At 43.1% G+C, this 27998-nt stretch overlaps 1 protein-coding gene and 1 long non-coding RNA gene across 4 annotated transcripts; one reads left to right on the forward strand and one right to left on the reverse strand.

Moving 5' to 3' along the window:
- Positions 1 to 307: 307 nt before the first annotated feature.
- On the reverse strand, positions 308 to 831 carry LOC125180273 (uncharacterized). Its single transcript, XR_007158592.2, has 2 exons — positions 558 to 831; positions 308 to 436 (listed from the first exon to the last, which is right to left on the reverse strand). It is a non-coding gene; the product is annotated as an uncharacterized lncRNA (long non-coding RNA).
- Positions 455 to 27859, forward strand: LOC106037612 (desmoglein-2). Of its 3 annotated transcripts, none has more exons than XM_066992895.1 (15): positions 455 to 473; positions 7744 to 7779; positions 8747 to 8881; positions 10186 to 10344; positions 12923 to 13067; positions 14853 to 15013; positions 15845 to 15979; positions 16126 to 16311; positions 17188 to 17447; positions 18338 to 18480; positions 19325 to 19552; positions 20043 to 20273; positions 21287 to 21411; positions 22516 to 22884; positions 25080 to 27859. In XM_066992895.1, exons 3-15 carry the CDS (start codon positions 8774 to 8776, stop codon positions 26094 to 26096), a joined length of 3267 nt encoding a protein of 1088 aa, XP_066848996.1. In that variant the 5' UTR covers positions 455 to 473; positions 7744 to 7779; positions 8747 to 8773; the 3' UTR covers positions 26097 to 27859. The 3 variants fall into 3 exon arrangements, with proteins under 3 accessions (XP_066848996.1, XP_013039051.3, XP_013039052.3); XM_013183597.3 differs by lacking the exon at positions 455 to 473 and adding an exon at positions 838 to 987; XM_013183598.3 differs by lacking the exon at positions 455 to 473 and adding an exon at positions 1012 to 1352.
- Positions 27860 to 27998: the final 139 nt, after the last annotated feature.

Raw genomic sequence — 27998 nt, forward strand, 5'->3', positions numbered from 1 at the left:
ATAATTACAAATAGATATACACAACTTCAGAATGAATTGTGAGGTAATGCTGTTTTCCATATAGTGGTCCCCACGTATACTGTAATTGTTGCAACTGACATCGAGGATAACATGCAATTATTTATCACACATTGTTACAGCATGTAACTGGGGAACGCTGTATAACTGGGAAGGCTCCAACAAGGCATGTTCCCTCAGTGAGCATCCTGGTATCCTTGTGATACTCCTGGTATCACAACCAGCCTCTTCAGAAATTATTTTACAACAATTGAGTGCAATTTTAGATTAATTAGGTAAGTAGCACATATAACAGGATGTATGGAAAGTGTATTTAATTGTTTCGCCATCGTGAAGAATCAGTTATGTCTTTGTCAGCGTCAGTTAATCAGGTGTATCCAGGAAAGATCTCCGCCAGATAGCAGCAGGAAGGACGTGGCTGGAAGCAAATTAAAAAAAGACGATTACAGGAAAAGGTTGGAAGGCTATGCTAAAACAACTCCTGACTCTGTTTTCCCACGAGTCTCTTTCCCCCCCCCACCAATTACTCATTAATTTACCGTTTTGTTGCCACAGGTACTTTGCACGCCTCCTACACGCCCCGACTCGCTCCTCTCGCCGGGTGGGGGGACAAAGCCCCGACTTGGAGGGCCGCAGGGGGCAGCCGGCACCCCCCGGCCGGCCGAGGCCCACACAGCCCCCGGGGGGAACCTCCCGACCGCCCCCCCCGGGCCACCCGACGCCGGGCCGGGCCGGGCCGAGCCAAGCCGGGCCGGGAGGTGCCGGGGCGGGGCGGCCCGGGCGCCACCTGCCCCCTCCCCGCCGCCTCTCTCCACCCACCCGCGGCTACTTCGGGCGCCCCTCGGCGGGCCGCCTCCATTTTACCCCGCCGGGCGGCCGGAGGAGGTGACCCCGCGGCGGAGGGCGGTGGTGGAGGTGGCGGCCATGTCGCGGGGCAGCGGCGCGGTGGCGCGGCTGATGGCGCTGCTGGTGAGTGCGGGCCACGACGGCGGGTCCCCTCCCTGCCGAGCGGGGCAGGGCCGGGGGCTGCGCGGTGCTCGGAGGGACCAAGGGAGGGAAGAAGGAGGGACGAAGATCGACCGCGGTGCCACGGGGGCTCGGGTGCGGGCTTGGGGCGAGTTCCCCCCCTCCCCGTCGGGGCTTGGCAGCCCTCCCGCCGTCTGTCGCGGGTTCCCTTCCCCGGCTTGTGCTGTTGGGTGAGGGCGATCCCCCGGAGGAGGGAACAGTAGAGAAACGCCGTGAAAACGAAGCGGGTGGGTTTTGTCGGGACTCCGGGAGGGCAGCGAGGAGTTCGTGTTGCTGTCGTCTTCTCGTTCATCGTGCTGTCTGCGTTTGTAAGTTGCGTTACTTGTTTGAAGGGATCGTGCCCAGAGGGAATCATAAGTATCACTTACTGGAAATCTTCACTTCCTTAGAGGAAAAGACAGCAAATCCTTAAAAGCCCAGGACACGTAGGTTTTCCCCTGCCCTCATTCCTTGTTGGCTATCAGCCTGTAGACCTGCTATTCATTGCGGGCTAAAATCAAGGAGCATTTCATAATGAACTGAGCCCAAAGAAAGCTTGATTATTTTAATTTGGAATGATGGCTTCTAACTGTTTCCCGTCCTTGACATGCGAGGCACTGCTGCTCAGCCAGTCGCCTGCCCAGCCTGGCAAAATGCCTGCGGAAGTCGGGCAGCCACTGCCCAGGCGAAGGCGAGGCTGGAGAGCAAGCCATGGGCCAAGCTGGGAGCTGGGGATGGGGATCAAGGATCAGGGATCAAGGAAGGCTGGCTGCATGGTCAGGCTGGCCAGAGCTGTGTATCGGGACCTTGCTCCCTGAGCTCGAGATCCTACAAAATCAAACTAGGCGGGAGACCTGTTGTCCACTAACCTTGATGCAGACTTAGCGTTGGCTGCAGGTCAGCCAGCAGGACCCTGTTGACTTTGCCTGAAGAAAAGGTTTTTCTTCAAGAAGGTTTCTCATAAGGTTTTTCTTAATCCGCATTATCCTCAATTGCAGCTAAAGCCGAGGCAAGGTGCGGTGTACTAAAAGTCCTGCTTGGTGCCTCAATGCGGGATGGAATATCCCAGCAAATAAAGCTGCCTTGCTCGGTTGGTGTCAGGAGAAGGGGGCACTGTTGGGTTTTGCCTTTCCGTGTGTGTGTTGTTTTTTTATTTTTTATCTTGATCTGGACAAAGCCATTAATGTGGGTGAAAGTAGCCGCTTGTGTGAGCGTCACTTTTGTCATAAAGCATGCCAAGAAGGCACTGATAATTTCAAAACCTTAAGAAATCATTGAAAAGCAAAACCATTCGAAAGACGATGTCATCTGATTGCATCTTCCACATCAGAAGTGTTGAGAACTGCAAGTTCTTTCTCTCCCTGCTTTTCCTAGAAGCATCTGTTGGTTGGCCATACTTCCTCCCTGCCTGAGGGCTACGTCCCCACAGCGCTGGTCCCAGGGGCCTTGCAGAGGTCCCAGCAGCTTTCCCCCTGTCCTTGCTTCCAACCCTTTACCAGGAAAGTCCAGGTGTGCCGGGCGATGTCCCATAGGGTTGGGACTAACTTGGATCATGTCCAGGGCACACGCCCAGAGCTGTGGCCCTGCTGTGTAGACACAGCTATCAAGGGTCATTAGATTGGTAGGTGGCGGGTGACCATCATGTCTTCAAGAGAGGACGTCTTAGAAAGCTTTCTGTATTTGAGAGAAGTTGAGAGAGATGTGCGAGTTTAATTGGGCAAGTGTTTTTTTCCTTTGAATGTCTTCTCAGATTGTACCTGATGATATTTGGGATGTTTCACGTTACGCTGTATATGATGAAGCTCAGTCCAGAATACGTGTAATTGCTGTTGTAATATCACTGCCAGTTGCAATTACTTTCCAAAAGTCAAGTTAAATAAAGAAAAAAACAAACACGAGATTCTTCGTTTTAGAAAGAGCAAAGGTGTGGTAATTTCAAGCGGCATAGTTTCTATTCCCAAAAACATGCTAAAACATTGCAAAAATATTTGCAAGCATCTGTGTACTGATTAAACAGCATAACATTGTTCAAAAAAAAAAAGGCGCTATGGTGAATTATGACAGAAGGTGTGAAATATAAAAGATCTGATATTTTATCCATTCTGTTCAGCTAAAGAGGTGTATTGTTTTGGAGTCCATCCATCAGCAGAAAATGAATGATCCAAGAGAGACTGAAGGAAAACAAAACAAATGTAATCTAATTCAAGAAATCCTGCTTTACGATTCTTGAAGTGAGACCAAAGAACTGGGATTCTTTAGTCTAGCGAAAAACAAGTAAGATGCATGTTAAGTTTTCCGATATATGAAAGGTAATTGTGATGAAAGGGGAATTGCATTGTTCCCAGAGTGGGGAGAACACAGCAAAGAGGGAGATTCAGTTTGAGGTTACAAAATCTCAGTATAGATGTTTGAGTTTCTGTTACAGTAAATGGACACGCAGTGGATGCAGAGTGCACCTACTTGGTTGGATCAAATTGTGTTTTTGAAGCAAGTCTCCAGAGTGTGTCAATCTGATTCGTTTGGGTTGAAATTGTGCTGGGAGATGCCTCCATGTACTCTATCAGTGTTTGTTCTGTGGTGTCAGGCTAATTCTAGTCTGAAGTAAAACCCGCCAAGTGTCTGTTATATACTGTTAAGTTCTTTCCATCACTAGTTCTTAGGAATAGGTTAAACAGTTGTCAGGAAGCAGGTGGGTGTAGCTCATTCTGCCCCAGAGCAGGGAGATGGATCAGGAGATAACCTCCTGCTTCGGTAAGTATTCATGATCTCCGCTTGCCCATGGTCTTCAGCACCAAACTGACTGACAGAATGTGCAAGATCCAAATCTCGTAACACCCAACATACATGACAGGACCACATTTATAGGACTCCATGCTTCACAGCAAAGCAAATACAGGCACATACCTTCTTGCTTACTCAGTCTGCACCTTTACTCTATAAATGAAGCTGCATGTTCAAAATCTGTCCCGTTAGTCACTTCCTTGACTATACACGAACATACGTTTGTGCAAGAGCAGCCTTTCGCTCCCTATACATGTCCGTCACTCCCTTTTTTTCCCCTATCCCCTCTCCCATTCCAGCTGCTTTCCTGTTGTGTTTCATTCCATTTTTATTACTTCAGGCCTCGGGTTTTCTGACTCATTTTTTTTTTAATAATCCAGTTGTCTTTTGCCAGTACCTTCTCAGGTCTGTGTCATCAACAGATTTCATCAGTAGATGTCTGCTTTTTATGTGCTGAGGCTATGATTGACACCAAGTGACAGACAGGGTTTTCCTAATAAGCCATTTAATAGAAGGCAGCTCTAGGATATTAAAAACGGGAAATTCAAAATTCAGCACCTGTTGGTTATGTGACTTTTCAATTTTTCTTGAAAAGAAAATCATTTTAAAATGCTTTTCCACGTTTTAAAATTCATGGATCTTTTAGAAATTTTCAATAAATGCTTTTTGTAGCTCTCTTTGAAGTTCCTGAGGAGATTCTCCATGGACTGTGGACCATAGATTGAAAATCACAAAAGCAAAAGTATCTTTTAGTCCCTTAACAATAAAGCAGAATACTTTGAGACTGTTTTATTCCTAAGCAAGCATATTGATTTTTACCTTGAGTTATCTTAATGAAAGGCTTTCTGTTTCTAATGACTAATGTGATTTTCTCCGCTTTCTTGGTATGCTATGCTTTAAAGTTATCTCAGTGGAAGACCTGCTTATTTGTAAACTTCAGACACTTCATTTTACACAGTGATTCTCAAGCTTCTGGTACAACGAAACTTCTTGCCTGGTGCCTCTTGTCTCTGTTCAGCCTCTCTCCTGCAATTTATCTGTAAGAGCAAACAAGGATGTTCAAGTTGACATCTTGACAACCTTCCAAAAGAGTTATAGCTCCTGTTGGAAAACCTTGACTAGAAAACAAAGTTCTCTTGTCACCCATTGTCTTGCTGGTAATACTCTCATTAATCATAAATTTTAAAAACTCGTATGACTAATAAACAAGATTAAGAGTATTCATGGAAACAATGTGATTGAAGGTGTGAGATCCTTACAATTCGTTATGGAGTTTACTACTTGCTGATTTTTGTCTTCAGGATATATGGGAATATACATTGGGAAAATTGCCATTTTAAAAATAGATCTATTGTGCAAGTTGAAACAGCAGTCTGCTGCTTTTCCCACTTTGTCGACTGCTGTGCTGCATGGTGTGGGAACGGGATAACATCAAGGCTATCATCAAGGTAGCAATCAGGGTGAGTCAGAAGGGATGAACAGTCAGCAGTCTGGAAACCAGTCAAAGAGAAAAAGAAATATTCACTGACTTACTTCAGTAGAAAGTCACCTTTTATGAGCCTGCTTTTCCTTAGGCCTTAAGATCAATAAAAATCAATTGAAGAAATTGCAAAAAGTAGGTAGATACAATAGTACTGAGGACAATAAAAGTAGTCGCTTGTCTAGTTGGAGGCCTGTACTGAGCAGAGTACCCCAGGGGTCAGTACTGGGTCCAGTCGTGTTCAACATCTTCAGTAATAGTCTGGATGATGGGGTAGAGTGCACCCTCAGTAAATTTGCAGAGGGCACAAATCTGGGGGGAGCAGCTGACTCAGCAGAGAGCCATGCTGCTGTCCAGGGGGGACCTCAGCAGGCTGGAGCAGTGGGCTGACAGGAACCTCCTGCAGTTCAGCAAGGAGAAGTGCAGAGTCCTGCAGCTGGGGAGGAACAGCCCCAGGCACCAGGACATGCTGAGGGCACCCAGCTGGAAAGCAGCTCTGCAGAGAAGGACCTGGGAGTCCTGGTGGACACCAAGTTGAAGGTGAGCCAGCAGTGTGCCCTTGCTGCTAACAAGGCTAGCAGTACTCTTGGCTGCAGCAGGCAAAGCATTGGCAGCGGGTTGAAGGAGGTGATTCTTCCCTTCTGCTCGGCACTGGTGAGGCTGTACCTGGAGTGCTGCATCCAGTTCTGGGTTTCTTAGTTCGAGAGAGACCTGGACACATATACTGGGTAGAGTCCAGTGCAGGGACACAAAGATGGTGAAGGTACTCGAGCATTTCTCCTATGAGAGGCTGAGAGAGCTGGACTTCAGCCAGGAGAAGAGGAGACTCGGGGGGGATCTCATCAATGTCTGTAAATACTTGAAAGGAGGGTGCAATGGTGATGGAGCCAGGCTCCTTTCACTGGTGCTCCCTGCCAGGTCAAGAGACAGTGGGCATCAGCTGGAACAGAAGCGGTTCCATCTAAACATCAAGAAGCACTTCTGGGCTACATGGGTGATGGAGCACTGGCACAGGTTGCCCAGAGAAGCTGTGGAGATCCACCTGGATATGGTCCCAGGCAACCTGCTTCTGGTCTTGGGTGGCCCTGCTTGGGCTGGGGGGGTTGGTTCAGGTGACTTCCAGAGGTCCCTTCCAGCCTTGGCCATTCTGTGATGCTGTGATCTACTTACACAAAGCTCAAAAGCCGTTCGTTGGTTTCATCTGCCATAATAACCTACTTTTTGTCCTTGCTGTTTCTAAATGCTACATTTTTGCCCCATTCAAAAATTTTTGTAGCTTGCAGAGAGTCATCCGTCACGAATGGATGTAAGCACAGGGGCTCTGATAATTCAGCTAAGGCTCTAGTTGCTTACATCTAACGTGAGGCAGCTAACTGAGGTGTTTGAGGGTGGGTGTAGCTATCCTGGACTCTTAGTGGATGAAGAGGTGGTTACTGCCAGTACTGAATGTTGTCATATAAAGTTTTGTATTTGCTTGCTAGCATGCACACCTCTGTGCTGGTTATGTAAGAGATGTATGTATGCCATTTATTCTCCCAAATTAGGTGCTTAAAGCCTAATTGGGGTGAATCTAGACCATACTCTGTTAGGAAAATTACCACTGGAAAAATTATCATCTGACATCTGATCACAGGCTGTCAGAAATTCTTTTGTTCTCTGTCTCTCAGACTCAGTAAGCCAAAAGATATCAGTGCTGGCATGCAGATAATGCAACAGGAGAAAAGCAAAGTCTGTGCTAGCAATTTAACTATAGCTGCAAAATATGTCCTGCTGTCATGATTTACACAAAACTTGCAGTGATCTTAGGCAAGCAAGGGATTTTAAAACTTGCATAAAAACTACACTAACTCAATTAATCTATTTGTTTCTTGATCCCTTACACAGACAGGTGTTTGGCAAACTGTATAATGTGTTTTATAATGCACAATGTTATAGCAAGAGAAGTTCTGACTAAAGAGCTGCTTCTGTCATTGATAATTCAGCAGATATTTTGTTATGTCCTTGCTTTTAAATATTTAACCCATTTTGTTCTTGTATGTGGGTGGTAACCCACCACAGCCTGGACTGCTGGCAACCACCACTCACTTCAACCTATGGAAAATTGCCATCGTTTTGAAATGCTGAAGGATCACTCAATGTTAAAAAAAAAAAAAAAAAAGAAAAGAAAAAAAAAGTGGTTGTTTAAAAAAGTCTACATTTATTGAAAAAGCCTCACTGCTTGTCTGCTTCCTGCTGGGAGAAAAGTGCAAAACATTTATTTGTGCTGAATTTTATAATTCTAGTGTATGCTTTTAATGGGAGTGCTTATGGATAAATTTTTCAGAAGCTATTATTAGTAAATAGTAGTTGATAGAGGTCAGATATCTTATTCTTTATGGCTTTGCTTAGGTTATAAGTTAGGTTTTACTACTACTAAAGTGACATTGAATTAATAATGGTTATTGTAACTTTCTTTTCAGATCTGTTTGAATTATGGAAGTGGACTCCATTGGGAGGTAGGAAATAATGAAAACCTGCTTTTCTTTATCAGTGCCTGAAGAAGTATTCTCTGATCAAAGAGCAAGGGTCAAAGATGTGCTTTACTTCAGTTGCTAGGTACCTGAAGTTTTACCATTTTCTGAAAAATGAAAGCTGTGTGAGGGGTAGCGAAATGAAAGCCGTAATGTAAGAATAAGACCAATCCTACATCCATCAAATTGAGTGAAATTCAACTTCATGAAACTTTCCCTAAAATGTTACATCTGTAGATACCTTTTTTTTTTTTTTTTTTTTTTAACTTTCCGTAAATGAAATCAACTGCTACAGTATGGAAGGTGTTCACTATGGATCTGAAAAACCAACAAATACAGCCAGGACTAAGGACTAAGCTGGGCATAAAGAAGGGTTTCAGTGACAATGAAGGGTAGCTGAGAAAGGATAGCTGAGACAGTGGGTGGGTGGCATGTTGTATGATCCTGTATTAGAGAGGAGGCTAAGTCTATATTGATAGGATGTCAAATAAGGTATAATAAGGCAGAAGTGGTGGTTTATAGCAGCCTTAATGGCAAACCTCTTCCTACATCTGGTGACAAGCACTTAAATTGACCAGAACAGTGTATTTTCACTAAACCCTGGCCATGGGAATATGGAATATACTCATGTATTTAAAGCCTGTTTTTTTTATACATCTGTGCTGATGAAAAGATTACTGTACTTTTTCTATTCAAACAACTTGAGGAACATACACCTTTTAAATTGTGGCTCAGGAGGCTAATTTTGCTCCATGATTCCAAAGGTACTAGCTATTGAAAGAGTCTATAGTCTCCTCGGAAGAAAATGAATGGTAAGGTCAGCATGTGTTTTGGGCAGGCAGAATGCCCAGGTTATGTAAAAGCTATTCATAACTCTGGGCTACAGCAGCAACCAAGCATTCATCATAAATGGCTAGATGCTATGCTGACATTCGACCTTGTTTTTTCACAGGTTTATGATCGAAGTGGCCGGAGTGGCATGTTGTCTCATCCCAACAGCCTCATTAGACAGAAGCGAGAATGGACAGTCCCTCCAGCTTTCATACGGGAAGAGGAAGACAATTCATACAGGAATCCAATTGCTAGAGTAAGCCCGGAAAAGAGAGAAACAGAATACACATGAAACTAGAGATGAAAATATAAAATAAGGATGTGACTGTCCTAAACACAGACCCAAATATTTCTTGAATTTTAATGAACTATTGAATATCAGTAGAATGTTGGCACATTTCCTTCTGTTTCCTTCCTTCAGATGAGTTACTCTGAAGCCTAATTTGGCTCAGCTTCTCATCTCTTCCTAGCCAACAATTTTCATAATACTTTTGGGAATGCAGAATCTTTGAGTTTTTTTTCACTCTATCACCCCTACTCAGCTATGGTTGAAGTTGGCAGGTGGTTCCCAAAACTGCTAGAGTACATGGTTGGATAGAAATCATGTACATGATTGGACAGAAAGCTGTACACGGAGCATGATTATATATGTATAATGTTTTAAGAAACTGTGCTAAAAATAGCTAAGGTGTTAATCCTGTAGTGTCAGACTGATATGCATTTGGTCTAGCACTAGTGTTGAAACCTGAATTCACCACACCAGTCACTTCAGCATATATATTCACTGCAGATGGTAGTAGGCTGTTATCCTCTGTGTGGACTGACCATTGATGGTGATGCAGGTGCAATGAAATGTGCTTCTCCAGATGTTTCATGTAGTCCAAATATTTGGTGACAGCAGAGGAAAGGTATAATCTCTAGTCTATGCAGCCTCTTTCATCTGTTCCTCTACAGGTCTGGCCTTCTTTCCTCTGTTATATCACTTCCTCAGTCCTGGTCCCACTCAATAGCCTAGGACTAGTCTTCTTAAATAGATGCCATGTTTCATTTTCAGGCTTTGCTCAGATAACTTTAAACTTCTCTGCTGAACTCATTGTTCCAGACTCTTAATATTTTTTGTTTATTTTTTTTCCTCCATGGTCTTTCTCCATGTTTTATTTGTCCCCATCCATTTAAGCAGCCAGTTTCCTTCCTTTTCCCTCACTCCAGCTCTTCATCTTAGCTCAGTGCTTTTCTAGCCTTTCCAGTCAGAGTCCTCCTTATGCTTGTATGCTGTCCAGCTCTCTTTTGTCCAAGCAGTCCCAATTTTCTCCTACAAACCTCTCCACTCCATGGTTCCCAGCTGTTGCCACACCCATCGTGCTCCTCATCTCCCCAAACTAGTCCCTCAAACAGACCAGTTAACTCTTCCTGCATTCATCTCAACATCTTCACCCTCAAAGGAATGTAGGAAAACTGCATTTAATGTTAATTTTTGATTGTTATGAAAATAGCCAAAATATTTTGTCTGTGTTTTCCAGTGTGGTTTTATTTATCAAAGGCTATTTACGTTCCTCCTAGATACATTCTGATCGTGAAGATACAGGGATAGTGGTAACTTATACTATATCCGGTCAAGGAGTAACAGAACCTCCTTATGGATTATTTGTTATCGATGGGAAGACTGGGAACCTGAACATAACAGGAAGGGTTGACAGAGAAAAGACTCCAATGCTGTTTGTAAGTTGAATAGCAACCTTTTCCTTATAAGTGCTCTCTTAGCCATTTTTTAATTTATTTTGTTTAATTTTGTTAACTTCAAGTAGTTTTAATGTTTCTGAACATTTACATATGTGCATATATGTATGTTAGTGCTAATATTTTTGTTATATATAGTATATATTGCTTTATATTTATCTTCCGTATATGTATTCAGTGCAGAAGAGCTCATTAAAGAGGTCAAGATTGGAGGCTGTCTGGGCTGCTGTGACCATGCCCTTGTTGAGTTTGTGATCTTGGTGAATATGGGCCCGGCAAAGAGCAAAGTCAGGACCCTGAACTTTTGAAGAATGAACTTCAAGCTATTTAAAGACCTAGTGGATGAGTTTCCCTGTTACACTGTCCTCTGAGACAAAGGAGCTGAACAGAGCTGGCAACTCTTTAAGGATGTTTTCCTTAGAGCACAAGAACTTCCCATACCCCTGCGTAAGAAAGAGGGCAGGGAGGGCAGATAGCCAGTGTGTCTGAGCAAGGACCTGCTGGACAGACGGAGGTGCAAGAGGGAAATGCACAGGCAGTGGAAGCAGGGACATGTGGCCTGGGAAGAGCAGAGGGATACTGTGTGGATATGCAGGGATGGGATCAGGAAAGCCAAGGCACAGATGGAACTGAGCTTGGCAAGTGATGCCAATAACAGGAAGGGATGCTATAGGTACATTGCTCAGAAAAGAAACGCCAAGGAGAGTGTGCCCCCTCTGATGGATGTGAAGGGTGAACTTGCAACGACAAACATGGAGAAGGCTGAGGTACTCAACAACTTCTTTGCCTTAGTCTTCACTGACAGTCGGGCTTCCCATGTCTTTCATTTCCCTGAACCCGTAGGTGGAGGCTGGGGGAGCAAAGTCCCACCCACTGTAAGCAAAGAGCAGGTTCGAGACCACCTGATGAAACTGAACAAGTGCAAGCCTATGGGGCCTGATGACATGCATCGCAGTGTCCTGAAGAAATTGGCTGATCCAGTTTCCGAGCCTCTCTCCTTCATATTTGAAAAGTCCTGGCAGTGAGGCAAAGTCCCTGGTGACTGGATAAAGGGAAATATCACTCCCATTTTTAAAAAGGGTAGAAAGGAGGACCTGGGGAACTACAGACTGGTGATCCTCACCCCTGTGCCTGGGAAGATCATGGAACAGATCCTCCTAGAAGCAATGTCAAGACACATGCAAGACAAAGAGATGATCCAAGACAGCCAGCATGGCTTCACCAAGGGTAAATCGTGCCTGACCAGTCTGGTGGCCTTCTGTGATGGAGTGACTGCATCAGTTGACAAGGGAAGACTGACTGATGTCATCTACCTGGACTTCCGTAAGGCCTTTGACAGGGTTCCACATGACATCCTGGTCTCCAGATTGGAGAGACAGGGTTTGATGGGTGGACCATTCAGTGACTAAGCAGTTGGTGTGACGATTGGACCCAGAGAGTGGTAGTCAATAGCTCTATGTCTAAGTGGAGGCTGGTAATGAGCGGTTTACCTCAGGGATCTGTCTTGGGACTCCTGCTGTTTAATATCTTCATCAATGACATAGACAGTGGGATCGAGTACACCCTCAGCAAGTTTGCAGATGACACCGAGCTGAGTAGTGCAGTCAATACAACAGAAGGAAGGGATGCCATCCAAAGGGATCTGGACAAGCTTGAGAAGTGGGCCCATGTGAACCTCATGAAGCTCAACAAGTCCAAGTACAGGGTGCTGCATTTGGGTGAGGGCCATCCCAGACATGAGCACAGACTGGGAGAAGATCTCACTGAGAGCAGCCCTGCAGAGAAGGACTTGGGGGTTCTGGTGGATGAAAAGCTTGACATGAGCCAGCAGTGTGTGCTTGCAGCCCAGAAGGCCAGCTGCGTCCTGGGCTGCATCAACAGAGGAGTGGCCAGCAGGGTGAGGGAGGTGATCGAGCCCCTCTGCTCTGCCCTTATGAGGCCCCACTTGGAGTGTTGTGTCCAGGTCTGGGGCCCCCAGCACAAGAAGGATGTGGACTGTAAGAGCAGGCTCAGAGGAGAGCTACAAAGGTGATCAGAGCGCTGGAGCACCTCTCCAGCTGAGAAAGGCTGAGAGAGCTGGGGCTGTTTAGCCTGGGAAAGAGAAGGCTTCGAGGTGACCGCATTGTGGCTTTTCAGTACTTAAAAGGGGGCTTATAAAAAAGATGGAGAGTGACTTTTTGCTCAATCAGATAATGACAGGACAAGAGGGAATTGTATTAAACTAAAAGAGAGGAGATTTAGATTAGAGGTTAGAAGGAAATTCTTCACTCTGAGGGTTGTGCACTGGAACAGGTTGTTGTGGATGCCTCATCCCTGTGTTCAAGACCAGGTTGCCCAGAGAGGTTGTGGATGCCTCATCCCTGGAGGTGTTCAAGACCAGGTTAGATGAGGCTCTGAGCAACCTGATCTAGTGGGTGGTGTCCCTGCCTATGGCAGGGGTGTTGGAACTAGATATCTTTGAGGTCCCTTTCAACCCTAGACATTCTGAAAAAAAAATATATCTATAAATAAATAAATAGTCACTTATATTTCCTTATTGTTTATCTCTGTATTATTTCAGCTCAGAGGTCATGCATTAGATAAGAATGGAGCAAAACTGGAAGATCCAATAGACCTCCCAATTAAAATTGTGGATATAAATGACAATCCTCCAGTGTTTTCACATGAAGTTTTTGTTGGTTCAGTTGAAGAATTAAGTGAAACAGGTAACATGATAAACATGAAAATGTTTTTTTTCTTATTACTTATTTTTTCCCAACATACACAAGGACACAAGTGAATGTAATTTTTGCAGCAGCATATCGGCAGTAACAACAATGCGTTCTGTGGCTTGTGTAGGACAGGTTATCCAAGTGTGAATACGAGCTTTTATTCAGGGCTAAGCTGTGTGGTGTGATGAAGGGGAAGTGTATGCATAAAGGCAACAGAGAACAAGACTTCCTCTTATGGCAACTTTGGTTTTGTATCAAAGCTACCACTAACCAGGGACTTGAATCCTTAAGCAGAAACTGCATGGGAAATGCCATCTGGCCTGGCAATTCTAGCCTATTTGGGATAGGATGCTAGCTTCAGCTCTGGGGGGCCCCAGCACAAGAAGGACATAGACCTATTAGAAATATTAGACCTATTAGGCCACAAAGATGATCAGAGGGCTGGAGCACCTCTCCTATGAAGACAGGCTGAGGGAGCTGGGATTCTTCAGCCTGAAGAAGAGAAGGCTCTGGGGAGACCTTATAGCGGCCTTCTAGTACCTAAAGGGGGCCTACAGAAACACTGGGGAGGGACTCTTTGACAGGGTGTGTAGTGATGAGACAAGGAGTAATGGGTTTAAACTAAAGAAGGGTAGATTTAGATGAGATATATGGAAGTAATTCTTCACTGTAAGGGTGGTGAGGCACTGGCACAGGTTGCCCAGAGAAGCTGTGGATGCCCCATCCCTGGAGGTGCTCAAGGCCAGGCTGGATGGGGCTTTGGGCAACCTGGTCTGGTGGGAGGTGTCCCTGTCCATGACAAGGGTGTTGGAATTAGACGATCTTTAAGGTCTCTTCCAGTCCAATGAATCTATGTTTCTATGACTCAGCTCTGCTGTGCTTAAAAAGAAGCCCCCCTTTATCTATGGGCTGGAGAAGTACTTTGCTGTTCAGAGCATATGACAGTGACCCAAACCTCAGAGAACAAGTTGCAATTTTCCTTTTAATGACAGTAAACATAAGAGCAGATCTTGAAGCAACAGACTGTTTCCCAGAGTAAAACATCCTAATAAATACCTGACATTGTGTCCATTTCAATGCCATGGTAATCTGAAGACAGAAATTACTGACCATCCATTTATGTGAGGTATTGAGTATCCTTGGCTCTCTTTCAAGTCAGTAGTAGTAGCCATATGGTAATCATCTCTCTGCCTGAATTCTAGTTAACATTCAAACCCAAGTACTGGCACTGGACACTGAAGTAGACCCCTTCCAAGAGGACAGTATCCTGTGCCGTGACTTATAAGGGGGTTACAGCATGGTGGCCACCGTTCATTTTGAGTGAAGCTATTGGAGAACATCAGTCAATACAGAGCAATTGTTTTTATTGGTGTTGAGGCACAAAAGTCAGTACTGCTCCCTTTGGAATGATGTGAGGGAAAATGCAACTTACTGTCTAAAATGTTTCTCTCTTCTCTGTAAAGTATTTACACTTTTCTGTCACATTTCTTAATCAGAACTCTATCAGAGTTCAACTTACTAAATAGTTCTGGTGCATTGAATTCTGTGGGTTGCAGGTGTGTGTTGATAGTGCGCTTTTGTTTGCTGAGTGATATACTTTAAGCATGTTGGATTTCAAGAATGCTTCTTCAGCTCTATTAATTAAATAAGTAAAGGTAAGGGCATTAGAAAATTGTGCAGGGCATCTGACAGTGCTCTCTTATCTGTGACATTATAGTTAAATACTTGCCAGTGCAGTGCAGCATAACCAAATAATGTATTTTGTTTGCTTTTTTTCAGGTACAATTGTATTGAAGATAAATGCAACAGATGCAGATGAACCAAATAACCTGAATTCCAAAATTGCTTTCAGGATCATATCCCAAAGCCCTAGTTCTGCATTCAGCATGAATAAAGATACTGGAGAGGTTCAAGTAGCTTCAATAAACCTTGACAGAGAGGTAAAAAAATAATACAAAAAAAAAAGTATCAGTTAACAGCATTCTTTTGCTATCTGTTGTGTCACTTTTTTTTTTTTTTTTTTTAACCTTCCTTCCCCCCACTTGGGATTAAAGGACCATTTCTTGCCTGGCTGATGCATATTTTCCAGGGACTGTGGGAGCTGGATGAGAGAAAGATTGCATTCACCTTGTCACGTCCCTAGCACAGTTCCAGTCCTATGGCTGTTGCTTTCTTTCCCTCCTGTGTATCTAGGCAGCAATTAAATGAAACAAGGGATCATTTTGTTGCTGGTGAATGTGTGGCAAGGACAGTCCAGATCACCACCTGCAGAGCTGCTGATTGCATGTAGACTTCTGTAGCCTGCTATGCAAATTTTGGCACAAAGAATAAGGATGTGTGCTGCTGTGAAACGGTGTTGAAAGCCACATATTACCAGCAGTTTTCCTTATGCTCGCATGTATTTTCACTGGCCAGCAGATGGTGATGTTTATGCTAGCATTCTGTGACTGAGGACAACATCTCTGAATCTAGCCCAGTCCTAACATGCAGATATCACTGTTCCTGTCCCTGTTCATGGCCGCTGAAATTTTTCATTCTCCATTTGAGCACAGTCTAATTCTTTGAGGAAAATGCAGAACTCACAAATCCTATTCTAAGCCTCAGCTCTCCTCCAATAGAGACGTACATGAGACTTAATACTGGCTAGAGAGATATTATAACTGGCTATTGCATGAGAGGGATGACCAAAATATGATGGAAATAATACATCAAAGAAAAAAAAGCCTAGTTTAAGCACTTTTTATTTTGTTTCTTTTTTTTTTTTATGACAGACACAAAGTAGCTATTCTTTGATGGTAGAAGCAAAAGATCGTGGTGGTGCGTCTGATGGAAATGGTGCAACATGTTCTTTAGAAATCAAGATTTTGGATGTCAATGACAACCTGCCTGTGGTTGAAGGTCAAACAGTAAGTACATTTATCATGATACTTGTATTGTTCCTACACCTGCTGGTATCTCATTACTTAATAAGATGTTATGCAAACTTTTTTGCATTGATGAAATGAGGTAAATTGTGACATCTTTTTAAAGAGGAGCATTTTTTTGATTGCAGTTTGAAGGAAGCATTGAAGAAAACAGAGCAAATGTGGAAATTATGCGAATAAAAGTGTTTGACAGAGATGAAGAGTTTTCTGATAACTGGCTGGCAAATTTTTCGTTTGTTTCTGGTAATGAAGGAGGCTTTTTTCGTATAGTAACAGATACCAAAACAAATGAAGGAATTTTGACTCTTGTAAAGGTTAGTATATTCTTCAGAAAGTTTTCTACATAATAAAATAAATGATTCTCTTTAGTATAAATTGACACACAATTTATATTCAGTAAGTAAACTGTAAATTTACATGGCGGATATTCTTTGTCATATCTTTTGGTGCTGTATTCGATAATTCTGTACAAAATAATGATTTTGTCCAGCTTTGCCATTAATTTTCTGTGAGATGGCAGATATATCCAGTGGGACAGAAGTCCCCAGACTTCCCTTGTTGGGTAACAGTGCTAGCACATACTGTGTAAGCTTTCTCACATTCTTGCTATCCTTGCTGGTCTCACTTTAATTTTCTTTATTTCCCATGGCCACAGATAGACTATTTATTTTATGGATTTCCATGGAATTTTTCACTGCCTTTTAATCCACAGGGACTGAAGATGCATAGTGCCCTATGTTTTCTTTTTTGCTGTTCTGGTTTTGTTACCTGAAAATTGATAATTATTTTAAATGTGTATATGTGTGTGTATATATATATATATATATATATAAAGCATTACTAAAGTAACTGCATTGGTTGAAAAAAATTGGAAGAGCAGAGTAATTCTGAGTACTGATTCACTGAAGGCAAAGACAGAATATACATGTAGGACTCGTTGCACCTTCCTTAAGTTAGTTAAAATTGAATAACATCAAGTCATAACTATGGTGCCATCCATGAAAAATAAGATGTGCACTCTTCAAGAGTTAAAGCTTTGTATATTGACAGTAACATGTTAAACAACAGTTCTTTTCACTGTAGCATCCTTCACCAGTATTATTTAAATATTAAATATCTGAATGTTTTCTGGGTATCAAATACTATCAAATTCTGAGGTGTTTTGTTTTATTTTTTTCTGATTGCTCTAGGAACTAAACTATGAAGAAATGCAAAGCTTAAACTTGGGTGTTGTTGTTACAAACAAAGCAGAATTCCACAAGTCAATTAAAAACAGTTATAAAGCACAAACTATTCCAATCAAAATTAAAGTGATTAATGTGCGGGAAGGCCCTGTATTCCCCGGTGGCACAAAAATTATTACAGCAAGTGAGAGCCTGCGTGTAACCCAGGTTATTGGACAGTATCAAGCACTTGATGAAGACACAGGAAAAGTAGCAACGAACATAAAGTAAGAGTCTTTTTATAACCATCATAACTGAGCATGTCACATCTTACTGGAAAAGCTGGGTACTGAACTGAGATAATTTCCAAGGCAATCTGTTTTCTACTATGCACAATTTACACCTCAAATAACACCTTCACCATGAGTATTCTATTATGCAGGAAATGGTTGGCTTGAAAATCCTATTTGTTTTGTCATATATGGAGAGACAAGAGTGTGTACTGAAATTATCTGTGCTTGCTTGCCACTTGTCATGCCTTTCTGTTTTTGAGAGCAGGTTTGCTCATTTGACTTCATCGTCTGCAGAAACATTAGGAAGGAATAGGCAGAAACACACAGAAATTGGACAAAAAGGGTGTTAGGGTAGATAAGTCCGCATGCGCATGCATGCGGCTGTGTTTAGATTTTTGAATCACAGCTCTTCAGCAAAAATCTTGTTGAACTGCCACCGTGGTGGCATTTAGAAATGGTGTGGACTGGCAGAGGTGCATACCTAGCCCTGGGTCCCTTTCCCCCATGCCTCTAATGCTGCCTTTCTGGGGTGGCTGCTGCTCTTCCAGTGCTGGGAGCAAGGTTGGGGGAAGGGGACCACCATGGGCAGCAGCAGGAATCCCTCTCCTGCTCAGTTCTTGCTCCCTGAACCTACCTTTTATAACACTGCCACACCTACATCCTGGCTCTCTTGAGAGGGAAAAGCAGGTTTCAACATTCAGGGGAGGTTTATAATCTTAGGTTAATAGTTCAAACCAATTACAGTGGCAGGAGCATTAGGCCTCAGCCTAGGGGGTTGGTCTCTGCTCTAAATGAAGAACGAGCATACCGTGAAGCTGCTTTTTCTGCTGATGGTTGTTTTGATCTTTATAAATGTGTACATCTTTATATGTGATTTTAATCAGATACTTCAAAGGAAGAGACGCAGCAAACTGGATCAAGATAAATCCAGTTACAGGTGAAATCCAGCTTGCCAAAAGCCTTGATTATGAATCACAATATGTAGTAAACGGCACCTACACTTTCACCATGTTGGGTGTAACTACTGGTAAGTTTAGAGGGTTTTGTTTTTGTGCTGCCTGGTCAGATGTATTTTGTTAATTTCCTGTTCATCTAGGGCTTAGTTTGTCTTTCTATAACTATGGTTGGCTTAACCTCCCTATCTTTAATTGCCTAAAAGTTAGGCACCTAGTGCAGTTTGTCATAGGCTCTGTATTTGGAGGAGAGACATGGGCAACTCTGTGAAATGGGATGAACCCTGGACAGGGTTATTGGGATGTCCATTTCTCTTCTTTGGCTGTATGGAGGTGAACTGTTACAAGAAGTTCCATGAAGACCTCGTTTGACAGGAAAATCCCCTGTTAAGATGGAAAATACCTGCTTCTCGCTATGATAATGGGCAGATTTCAGAGTCCTAAATTTTCTGGAAAGCTAAGCGAGAAAGACTCTTCGAACTTCTTGTACATCTAATAAGAATTCTCTTCATAATCTGCATGTTATTGTGCTGATGTTATTTAGACGTAGAGCTTAGTGATATGGTTTAGTGGAGGACTTGTTAGTGTTAGGTCAGAGGTTGGACTAGGTGATCTTGGAGGTCTCTTCCAACCTAAATAATTCTGTGATTCTGTAACTATACAAAAAAAAATACGTTTTTTAAGATAGTAAAACAAATTGCCTTCAGAAGAATTTTGTCAACATGTTTCTTGACATTAGGAATGAAATACTGCTCCCATAAAATCCAGTGAGAGCACTTCCAGCTTGTTTCTTGTTTCTAAACTTATTTCAGAAGTGTTTGTGTTTTGGAAAATAACTTTTTTTTTTTTTTAAATTTTAAGATGAAATTTCTGTACTTGTCAAATATTGATTTCGTTTTTCGTATTTTCTAATCTTAGATCTTCCTGCGAAAACAGTCACTGGCACAGTTGTTATTGAAGTTAAAGATGAGAATGATAACTGCCCAATTATCAAGAATCCTGTGCAGACTGTGTGTTCAGATGCAAAACTAATTAATGTAACAGCTAGTGATTTGGATAGTTACCCCAACAGTGCTCCCTTCACCTTCACTATCATTGATGAGCCAGAAGGGACAGCAAAAGATTGGATAATTGCATACAGAAATGGTAAGAAAATGTATTTTGAATTACTTTCAGTTCTCTGGAGTTGCATACGAATGTTGCACTTCGCTAATTACAATCAAACTGACACTTTGCCTGATCCAGACACACACACAATTTAAAAAAAAAAAAAAACAAAAAAAAAAAACATGGAGCCAGATGAGAAGATTCATTGCTTATGTTCTGCTCCCTTTTCTTTAATATCTGTAAAAGCAGTCGTGTTCTGGGGCCTCATCTGCGTGATGGGTCTGCTGGTGTGAAGCTCTTCCATAGTTATCTGAGACTGCAAGTGAGCAGAGCTGCTTTGTTACCATCATGAATTACTTGGTAAAAGCACACATGCTGTAGCAGCAGCTCTGAATTTAAGGTGATTGCATTGGCTAGTCCTAACTGGAGGGGACTTACTGGGATTTTGAGAATGTTTACAGGACTTAACTTTCTGTCTACTTTTTTCTTGTTGTTTTTTTTTTTCTTTAACCACGCCATTCTGCCTCAGACACCAGCGTGCAGCTGGTCCCCCAAAACCTGAAGGTGGGCAGATCTGAAGTTCCCTTCTTAATACAGGATTTGCAAGGGTTCAGCTGTGCTCAGTCTCAGTCCCTGCAATTGACTGTTTGTACGTGTGCAGCTGATGGCGGATGCAAAGAGAAGCTTATTGCCAGTCCGTCAGTGGGCCTGGGACCAGGAGCGATTGCACTAATCATCTTGGCGTTTTTACTTTTGCTACGTAAGTAATTGTTTCATGTTATCTCAGAAGAACTATGAGTATATTGTGCAAGGCACCAAGGAAGAAACTGTCCTGCTCCCAGATTTATCATCTTGTGTAAACTCCTAGTCTATGTGAAGTCATGGCAAATCTCCAGTTAATTTTGGTAACATCAGCATTTCACACTCAAAGCATTTCAAGCTGTGCATGTTGAAATGAATATGTATGACTTTAATATTTGTTTATGATGCCATAAATAACAAGGGGGGAAGCCCTAAGGAATCCTTTCAGTGTTTCCCACACTTCCCTCTGTGAACCCTAACTTCCCACTCAAACGCAAGCACTCTCTCAATGCTCATTGCCCTCATTACAGACCCAGATCTGGTTCCTTACCCTGAGTAGCAAATGAAGTTGTTCTTTGGTAAGACAACACAGAAGCTCAAAAATAAGAGAGAAATACTTGTAGTCAGGTTATGGCCATATATACCAGTGCTGCACTTGAAATGGCAATAGTTCGTTGCTTGTAGTAGCAGCAATCTAGCTGTGGTAAGACAAAGCTAATTCCACAGGAGGATGTTTTCCTCTTGAAATTGGATTGTTTTGAGCCCCTCAGGTAATGCTGAAGACATGTCATAGGATTGGTGAGGTGAAATCCGTATGAAGTTTTGTCTCAATCTAGCAGTAACAGAACAGGAGGAGTTGGAAATGCTGAGGTTGTACAATGATATTTAGGGGCTGGTTTTGCTATATGAGATCTTCAATAGAGGTATAGATAAATACCTGCACGTGGTTATCTGTGGGAGTGACAGGATAATTAACAGTTTACTGTTTAGGAAAACATCCTGGCACATGTTTCTATGAAATAACCTTGAATGTTTAGGATCTTGTCTGCAGTCTTTATTAGCCCTCATGATCATTAACTTATTAAAGATAGACTTCTATATAGGAGCTGGCCAGCTCCTTTAGCATTGGCTGTTACTGTGCTTTGACCCTAATCTTCCCATAAGTAATGGCAAACTGATGTTTCCCTGCAGTTCTTCCACTGTTACTGCTGTTGTGTCCATGTGGCTCGGGAGCAAAGGGATTTGCTGCAATACCAGACTGCAGCGAAGAGATGTTGCGTAAATGGAACAGCGAAGGAGCAGCTCCTGAAGAGAAGGCATGTTTCCCTAATAGCATTTCTCTTTGATTTCCATCCAACTGTTCAGTTTTGCACTTGTCATCTCCTCCACATTACGGGCTGATGTTTCAAACCTGCACAGCAGATTTTAACTACATGTGAATGTTAATTAAAGTTAACCCTATCAGGCTCGATGAAGGATGCTTGGAAGGTTAATTCCCACAGCAGCTCTAGAAACACCAACTGTAGTGTTTAAATTCCAAAGTAAAGGCAAAGCAATCAAGTAAATGCTGATAGTATCTGAGCGTAAGATAGAAGTGTGGGAAAAGCATCCATGCTATAAAGAGTAAAGTATTTACATCTGCAAGCCTGGAATGTTTTGTGCCTATTTGGGAGTAAAGCAGTGAAAGAACAGGCTGTAAAACTTAGCTTCCCATCACTAGTTTAAGGTTGCAGGTTGCATTTTAAATTACTTCCTTGTGTGTTTCTCTTCTTAAACAAGGCAGAACTCTTACTGAAAAAAAGTTTGGGGGGGGGGGGGCATGGATAGAAAAAACTTCAAATATACAGAGAGAACAGTGAATGCAAAAGATGTTTGCTCTTTCTTGTTATCCTACACAACCCCCAGAAAAGGGCATGACACTGTCCTGCTTTTGCACAATAATGAAGAAACAAGTACGGCAAAAGACTTTGATTTAGGCACATAAAATTCATGATGAAAAATGACAAACTTAATAGGGAAGCCAAACTGTTGGAAAAGAAGAAAGGGCCAGGTAGCTCCATAGATGAAGCAGGCAGTGCACACTCCCCCAAATCTGGGCATAGTCTTTTGGAACAGCTGAGTGCCCTGGAGTTTTGCAACCTTCCCCCCCACCCCTTTTCACTCTCAACCCTTTAAGTTTTAAGAAATCAAAGACCTTTAGAAACACTTCTGTGATCCTCCTTGGGAACACAGTCATGGAAGCTGCACCCTCTTTCGGGAGGCCCTTTACTCTTTGCAGCAACACGTATAAGTGCGAATTCAAACATGTTGTAAGACAGCACCCTCCCAGGTCCCACCCAGCCCCGCTGCTGGTTTGGTGAGTTCCGTGTGCTAGACAGCCCAGCTTTCATGTCACATCCTAATTTGTGTTGTTCCTGCAGCCACTGCAAAGCATCATCACACCCACTGCACTGGGGAACTCTAGAGGAGTGACCACTGGAGCAGCAGCAGCAGCAGGAGCAGCAACAACAGCAGCAGCAGCAGGAGGAATGAGTGCAGAGGAAGCTGCAGCATGCGGAGGCAGCTCTGCCTCTAACGTAAGAGGGCATTGCAGCATCGTTACCAGGGAAGGATGGGAAGAGCAAAGACATCTCCTTTCTGGTGCTGATTACCATGCCAGAGCTGCAGCAGCTGGAGGTGTTGAAGGCATGGCAGCTGGAGAAGGCAACGTGGTAGCAGCTGGAAGAGGTGTGGCAATGGGAACTGCAGGAGCCATGAATGAAGAATTTTTAAGAGACTACTTCAATGACGTAAGCATATGACCTGAGAATAACAGTATATTGAGATGTACACTTAGCATTGTGAAATGCCATTTGTGTTATTGCAAACACAGACAAATAGGTTTGTGTATGTGTAAACAATCCCAATAATGGTCAGTGTTGCATGCATGTGGGTGGGGGCATAAAGGATTTGAGGGTTAGGCTCCCATGTAGGATATAGGTATAGACCTTGGATAAAGGACATAGGATATAGACCTTGACAATGCTCGGTTTTGTAGCATTTTAGGTTGTTCACCAGATCTCTGATGACAAGACCCTTCTCTCAAGGTTTGAGATCCAGAATATTCACCAGTGACCGAGGAGCTCTTTGTCCAGGAAGGAGCCGTGAGGCAAATAATGTGATAGAAACCTCAGGGACTTGAGCACATGAAACTGTGCTGTAGGGAGGCACCGATGACTCTTCATGAGTCACAGCTGCGGATCTTATCATGGAGCAAGTTTTTGAAAGATAAGCCACAAAAGTCAAATGGTAGAGGGTGGGTCTGCGTATTCAAAATAGCTGATGGATGAAGCGGTGCTGGATTTGTCTGCACAGTAGCTTGGGTGAAAGAAGCTTCATCAGCTTTATCAGAAGCGTATGAGCACATGTTGCAATCCCTTTTCTGAGTTATTTTTTTGTTATCTAATCATTGAACAATAGGATAATCCTACTCGATGCAGCGATGCTTCTTTCGTAACACCCATCGTTAGTCCTTAGGCTGGTGAGCTCTCTATAGGGAAAGCTCCACTTCCATATGCCAGAGAGTGTACAGATCATTCATCACCTCTACAAATAAAACACATTCACTCTACAGCTGGCTGACAGTGGGGCTGTGCAGGGGAGTAGCTGTACAGGTTCAAATCACATCTAGGTGATTAGTCTTGGGAAGGGCTTGTGCATCTCCTTAGTGCTCCAACTACTGGTCTTCTGGGTGAACAGACACAATAGTAACAATTCTGCTTTCCTTCTGCACTTTTTGCTTCTGAATGTTAAGGCATACTTTGAGCATAGCTGCCTGCTGAATTCCTGTAGGGGGGCTTAGGAAAGGTTATACAGTGAGAAGCTAAAAGGTTAGTTGAGATTATACTCCTCTATAAAGTACCGTCTAAAGATGGTAAGGCTAAAGTACCTCAGAAACAGAAGAAAAATTAAAAAAAAAAAAAAAGAAAAACAACTAGACAAATATCCAAACCATGTAGTTCCAGGTGTGTGCTGATTTATGTCAAAGCATCTCTGGTTATGTGCCTACTTCCAGAATCAAATGCAGATAAACATACTGAATCAATTTGGGTCTGGATATGTACCCCATTACACAGATGCCTGAGCTGATATGCACTCCAGAATTTCAAATGTAGCAGAAGAGTGGTTCTGAGCACAAGCCAGTAACCATATTACGTAAAGCTGGTTCAGCAGGCCCAGAGGATTTGGCTGTCTTCACTCCTGGAACCGCAGCTGGTGCAAGAGCATATGAAGATAATTGTGCTAGCACCAGCAGCAGCCCTATTGCAGACACTGCTCTCAGACTGAGCTGGCCCTGGAAGCAATAAAGTCTGAACCCAAAAGCCCTCCTTGTTCCAAAATGGTCTGCGTAGAGCCAGTTTATATGCTGGACTGTGTAAAACCATTTAACTTGGTGATTTGTTTGCTGTTTGACTCCTTGGGTGTGATCCTACAGGCTACACAAGTGAAAAGAGCCGTGGCAGGTGATGACATGTCAGCACGTACTTAGTAAATGTGTGTTTAAATGTGAGGATACTCTCAGGCATGGTTTTGGTACTCTCACACAAAGACCTAGTTACAGATGAAGTTCATTCACTGAACCAAAATGCACATAATCTCATCGTCTGTTTGTGAGGATGGAGTAGTATCATAAATGGTGGTCTGGGAGGAAATAGTAGCAGATGGTGATACACCTGAGGCTTTCCATTTAATTCCAAAGTGCTCTGTGTTTGTTTGTTTTGTTTTGTTTTGTTTTGTTTTTCTCATTAAGTTACTAATAAGTTCAGGCTAACTTCAAAAAAGCAAAAAGCAGTTCTAGTACTGTCCTTAGTTTGTTGACAGTTGCTGTGGGTTCAGTTAAATTTTATTATGATCCTTTTGACCAAACGTGCCTGATTTTTTTTCAAATTTACTTTCTGAAAGTGCCATTAATGATCTTTTGCTTGCTTTTGCTTCCTGTCTCTAGAAAGCTGTCTCTTTTGCGGAAGAAGATGAAGCCCAAGCTGCAAGGGACTGTCTCCTGGTTTATTCCCAGGGGGAGTCTGGCTCTCCCCATGGCTCCATCGGCTGCTGCAGCTTCATTGAGGGTGACTTTGATGACCGCTTTCTTGATGATTTAGGAGATAAATTTAAGACTCTAGCAGAAATATGCATAGGTAGACACATCGACATGAAAGATGGTAGCTCCAGGAATGAATCTGGTTTCGGCGTTCATGACGCAAGCTCACGGCTCTTAAATCAGCAAAAAGCTTTCAGCTCCAAACAAGCGTTCACCTCGGGCAGCCACTTCTCATCCGCCCCACCGGCGCAGGCAGGCGGTGGCATGGGACAAGAGGCCATGTCCCAAGAGGTGGTCACGGAGACAACCTTCTCGTCACAGCAGCATGATGCCCGTCCCCATCCCACATCCTACGCGGAGACCAATGTCACCGTGACGGAAACATCCTACTCTGCGGGGGGCCCTCCCCACTCAGCTGCCGTTTTTCTAGATCCCCAGTTTTCAGAGAACGTGGTGGTGACAGAGAGGGTGCTGGCGCCTGCATCGAGCTTGCAGGGAATGGTGGAAATCCCCGACCTGCCCTCTGGAAGCAATGTGGTGGTTACGGAAAGGATGGTGAAGTCGGAGGGCGCTAGGGCAGGAGCCGTGACGGTTCAGGACCTCACCGACTCGAAGTACGTGGTGGTGAGGGAGCGGGAGAGGGTGCTCGTGCCTGCTGCTGAGCAGGGCTCGTTGAGCTACCCCACCTTGTCTGACGGGCAGAGTATAGTGGTGAACGAGAAGGTCCTCACAGCTTCGGGGGGGACGGGCAGAGCCGAGCAGGCAAACAGTGCCGGCGCAGGAAGGCAAGAGCACGTGCTGATCACGGACTCCCTGATGAACCAGGTAGGCTCAGCTGTGGACGGGGCACCTCCTTCCAGCTCCACACTGAGCAAGTCCTCCAGGGTCACCAAGTACAGCACGGTGCAGTACACCCGCTCCTAAGTGCGGTGCCTGTATTTCAGCATGCATCTCACTTCAGGCTTTTTCTTGAGACCTGGATTTGTTGGTGCTTTAAGAATGGCATGGACTTGGGTGTGGTGGCTTCTCTCAATGATTGCAACCAAGAAGATAGCAAAGAAATCTGCTGTTAGCACGGAACATTGGTGACGAAGCTTTTGAAGTGCGAAGGTGCAGGAAATGTTTCTTTTTCTTGTTTGCTATTTTTATAACTATTTTGCTATATATATGCTATTTTTATTATGCAGTTAGTGTAATAATACCACAGAACAAAGCTGCATATTATGGGAAAGCAGAAAAAGTCTAAAATCTAGCAAAGCACAAGTTAGGTTTCTAAGATGTTGTTTAGGCTATGCTGAAGTCCCCCCCAGAGGGGCACCAAATTCTCACTGTTTTTCACCATGTTTTCCATCTGTTACCTTGTGGGGCAGGGCACCTCCCCTAAGCTGCAGCTGCGGGTCTCTGCACCCTCATGAATTCACAGGAAATTTAAGAAACTTCTCCTTCCTGACAAGCCCAAATCACCAAAGTCCTTACAGCAGTGGTGTGCTATCTCCCGGAGGGTTGTCCAAACTTCAGGTTATCATCATCTGTACCTTAAGCAATCAGTTCTTGCTGTCTTTAACCTCTGTGCTAACATGCAAGTAGCAAAAAGAGCTGAGAACTGTCCTTTTCTTTTTTTTGGTACCTCTGTAAAAATTCCATTACGTGGTGTAGATGTAGACTGACATGGAAAAGTAAGCATTCGTATCATACATATTTTTCACCAACTCTAATTTAGTCATTTAATAATGCATGAGAAATGGCCAAAACTTATTTTGGCTTTAGAGACAGATTCAGTGGCTTCTGCTAGCAGAGTTTATGGGCCTTAGGAATCTGTTGGATCTGATTTACAAGTGCAATTAATTGATTTTAATTCTATCTGTGGACTTCCAGATAGAAGCAGAGGAATGCAGCCTAATGCATGTTTCTGCAGTTGTGCTGACTCCAGCATCAGAACTCCTGTGGCCTTTGGAGTGCCATGTAATGGTAGCTTTCATTAGCTCCAACAAGAAAATAGAAATCTTTAAATAATTCTGCAACACTTAATTGTCTTTCCATGGAGTCTGCGTGGTGAAATGGAAAGAGAGTACTGTACTGTTTGGCACTATGTATATATGCACATGTAAATATTTATTTTTATGCAGTTTGAAACATTTTAAAGTTACTTTCATAGGAAAAAAAAATGAGCATACACAAGTTCATATTTTGTCAGAGTGGAAAGAAGTGTATTAGATCAGATACTAGTACTGTGTGTATCTCATACCTGTAAAATCAGCAAGCTAGTCATGTGGTAATGCAAAGCCCATGGACCTGCGGAGCTTTCTGGTTGTCTCCATCTCTGCTGCAGTTTTCACGTAGCTGCAGGCTACATTTTCCACTGATATGTTTTGCCTTTGATTAGAAACACTTGCAGTGTATTTTGTTTGAGGGGTAAGGTGATTCAAACACATAAACATAAGAAACATGGCTCAGCAGGGTGCACATAAGCATGGGCTGTTACAGTACATGGAGGAGTACTTACAAGCAAATCAAATGATGAGCTTGCTTAGACCTGTTGCTTATTTCTCTCTCAAACTTCATTTTTAAAGTACATGTCTTTACTTTTAGACAAGCATGCAGTTTTAAGTGGTGACCATTTTTTCCTACAATTAGAGGAAGTGAACTTCTGTATTTTTATGCAATCTGAAATAAAGAACTCTACTGCATTTTTTCTATTCTTCATTCAGTGTTCAGACAGCTACCTAGGTGAAAACAATGACTTTTCCACTGCAAATTAAAAGTTTAAAGATATAACTAAGTTTGGAATTTCCTAAATAGCCTGAAGGACTACCTTAAAGATACAGA

Source organism: Anser cygnoides, chromosome 2, assembly GCF_040182565.1.
Source record: "Anser cygnoides isolate HZ-2024a breed goose chromosome 2, Taihu_goose_T2T_genome, whole genome shotgun sequence".
NCBI classification, from domain to species: domain Eukaryota; kingdom Metazoa; phylum Chordata; class Aves; order Anseriformes; family Anatidae; genus Anser; species Anser cygnoides.